Source organism: Cyprinodon variegatus, unplaced genomic scaffold (genome assembly GCF_000732505.1).
Source record: "Cyprinodon variegatus isolate N-32 unplaced genomic scaffold, C_variegatus-1.0 Scaffold851, whole genome shotgun sequence".
NCBI lineage: Eukaryota > Metazoa > Chordata > Actinopteri > Cyprinodontiformes > Cyprinodontidae > Cyprinodon > Cyprinodon variegatus.
Genome location: NW_015151304.1, coordinates 263,522 through 265,323, shown reverse-complemented (window position 1 = coordinate 265,323; position 1,802 = coordinate 263,522). Strand labels below are relative to the sequence as shown.

The following is a 1,802-nucleotide window of genomic DNA, read 5'->3' as shown; positions in this document are numbered from 1 at the left end:
CTTTGTTAAACCTGCTTCTGGAAATGAACCTTTGAGCCATTAGACTTTAGGGACATTAGGGGTGAATTCCCACAGAGGAGGGATGGAATGGCAGCAGATCAGCGGTCCTACCGGGACGCCATCTAACGCCGCGTTCACGATGCTCAGTTCCGATTTTCTTGTTAAATCCGATTCTTCTGCCGTTCATATTTCGAAACATATGCCACCTGTTTGTGACCTGCTTCAGTGTCCCGCATGCGCAGCAGAGGACGCTATGACGTCACAGGCAGCGCTGCATCGAGCCATCTTTCCTTACTTTCCCAGCCTCAGCCAGTAAATTAGCAACACAATTTTTCCAGATGGTGGAAATAAAGGCCGCTCTCCGCATCATTGTCCGCCATGGTTGTTACTTCCTTCCTGCTGCTGGATAGTGACCTTTGCTGAGCATCAATGGCGTTCAGGTGGGAGGAATGCGAGCAGAGTGTTCAGGCGCTTTAGTATCGGATTCAGGAGCGCAGAGCCAGGTGGCCTCAGGTCGCCTCGGAAAACATCGGATCTCAGTTCTTCTAAGATTAGCTAAAGGTTGGATATGGTAAAAAAATCACTGCCTGCTGCTGAGGGAACGTTGGGTTAGATGTTCCACCATCGACTGGAGACCTGTCCAAGATGGACCCCGCCTCCCACCGCAGACAGCAGCAGCCCTCACCCCCCCAGGAAGGATAAAGAGTGACGATGGATGGATTGATTGATTGATTGATTGATTGATTGATTGATTGGTCTGATTAGGGATGGTCAGATCTGCCCAGCAGCCCAGTCAGCTGGAACCATTCTAACTACAGAGGTCTTTCCAGTATAACCAGTCCACAGCCAATGGGCTCTTCCTGACCTTCACTCACAGCTTTAGCTCCTCTAGAATGTTCTAGTTCCGTCTGTCTGTTCTGCTGCTCACAGCTCCTCACAGCTCCTCACCGCTCCTCACAGCTCCTCACAGCTCCTCACAGCTCCTCACAGCTCCTCACATCTCCTCACAGCTCCTCACAGCTCCTCACATCTCCTCACAGCTCCTCACATCTCCTCAATGCTCCTCGCAGCTCCTCGCAGCTCCTCACAGCTCCCTAACAGCTCCTCACAGCTCCTCACAGCTCCCTAACAGCTCCTCACAGCTCCTCACAGCTAAAGGTCTTTAATTGAAGTTGAATAAGGAGCGGTTCTTACCTGCAATCACAGTAAAATTCTGCGGGACAGAATCAGGGCTGATCTTTCCGGTTATGATGGGGGAAGCTGCTCCACCTGCAGACGAAGCCGACAGGCGTTATTCCTTCTGACTGGATTCCATCCTCCAATTCTCTGATGGTCTGAGTGGGACTCTACCTGAATCCATGTGCCAGAGGTCCCCAGCTGCTGGGATGGGGGGGATGGTGAGGGGCGAGGCCCCGCAGTTGGACTGGACCAGGATGCCGTGGATGCTGACGGGAGCGCTCATGCCTGAACGGAGGGCGGCTTTCAGTGGCGCCACGTCGTTGAGCTGAACTCTGGACAAGCAGCCCACAAAGCCGGGGCTGTTGTAGCGTTCGATCAAAATGGGGTCAATCTGTCCCGTTTCTGCAGAGAGCAAAGGAGCCATGCGGTCAAATCCATGAAACGGACAAGCTAGTTAGCTACGGGAAAACGAGAAAACGTCTTTTAGCATCAACAGTTAACTTTCTCTATCGTTATGCTGCTTTAGCCTTAGACTGCTGGAGGACCCCGCTTTTCATAATTCTCCATCCATCATCCATCCATCATCCACCCATCCATCCATCCATCATCCATCATCCATCCAT

At 52.1% G+C, this 1,802-nt stretch overlaps 1 protein-coding gene across 1 annotated transcript in view; it reads right to left on the bottom strand.

Annotated features, from left to right (window-relative positions):
• Positions 1-1,802, bottom strand: part of LOC107099254 (contactin-associated protein-like 2) — a 47,578-nt gene that overhangs the window by 3,718 nt on the left and 42,058 nt on the right. Inside the window, exons 22-23 of the mRNA XM_015397309.1 lie at positions 1,351-1,629; positions 1,195-1,269 (exon numbers count right to left, since the gene is read on the bottom strand). Coding sequence (XP_015252795.1) covers positions 1,195-1,269; positions 1,351-1,629 — 354 coding nt within the window. The remainder of the gene's footprint in view (positions 1-1,194; positions 1,270-1,350; positions 1,630-1,802) is intronic.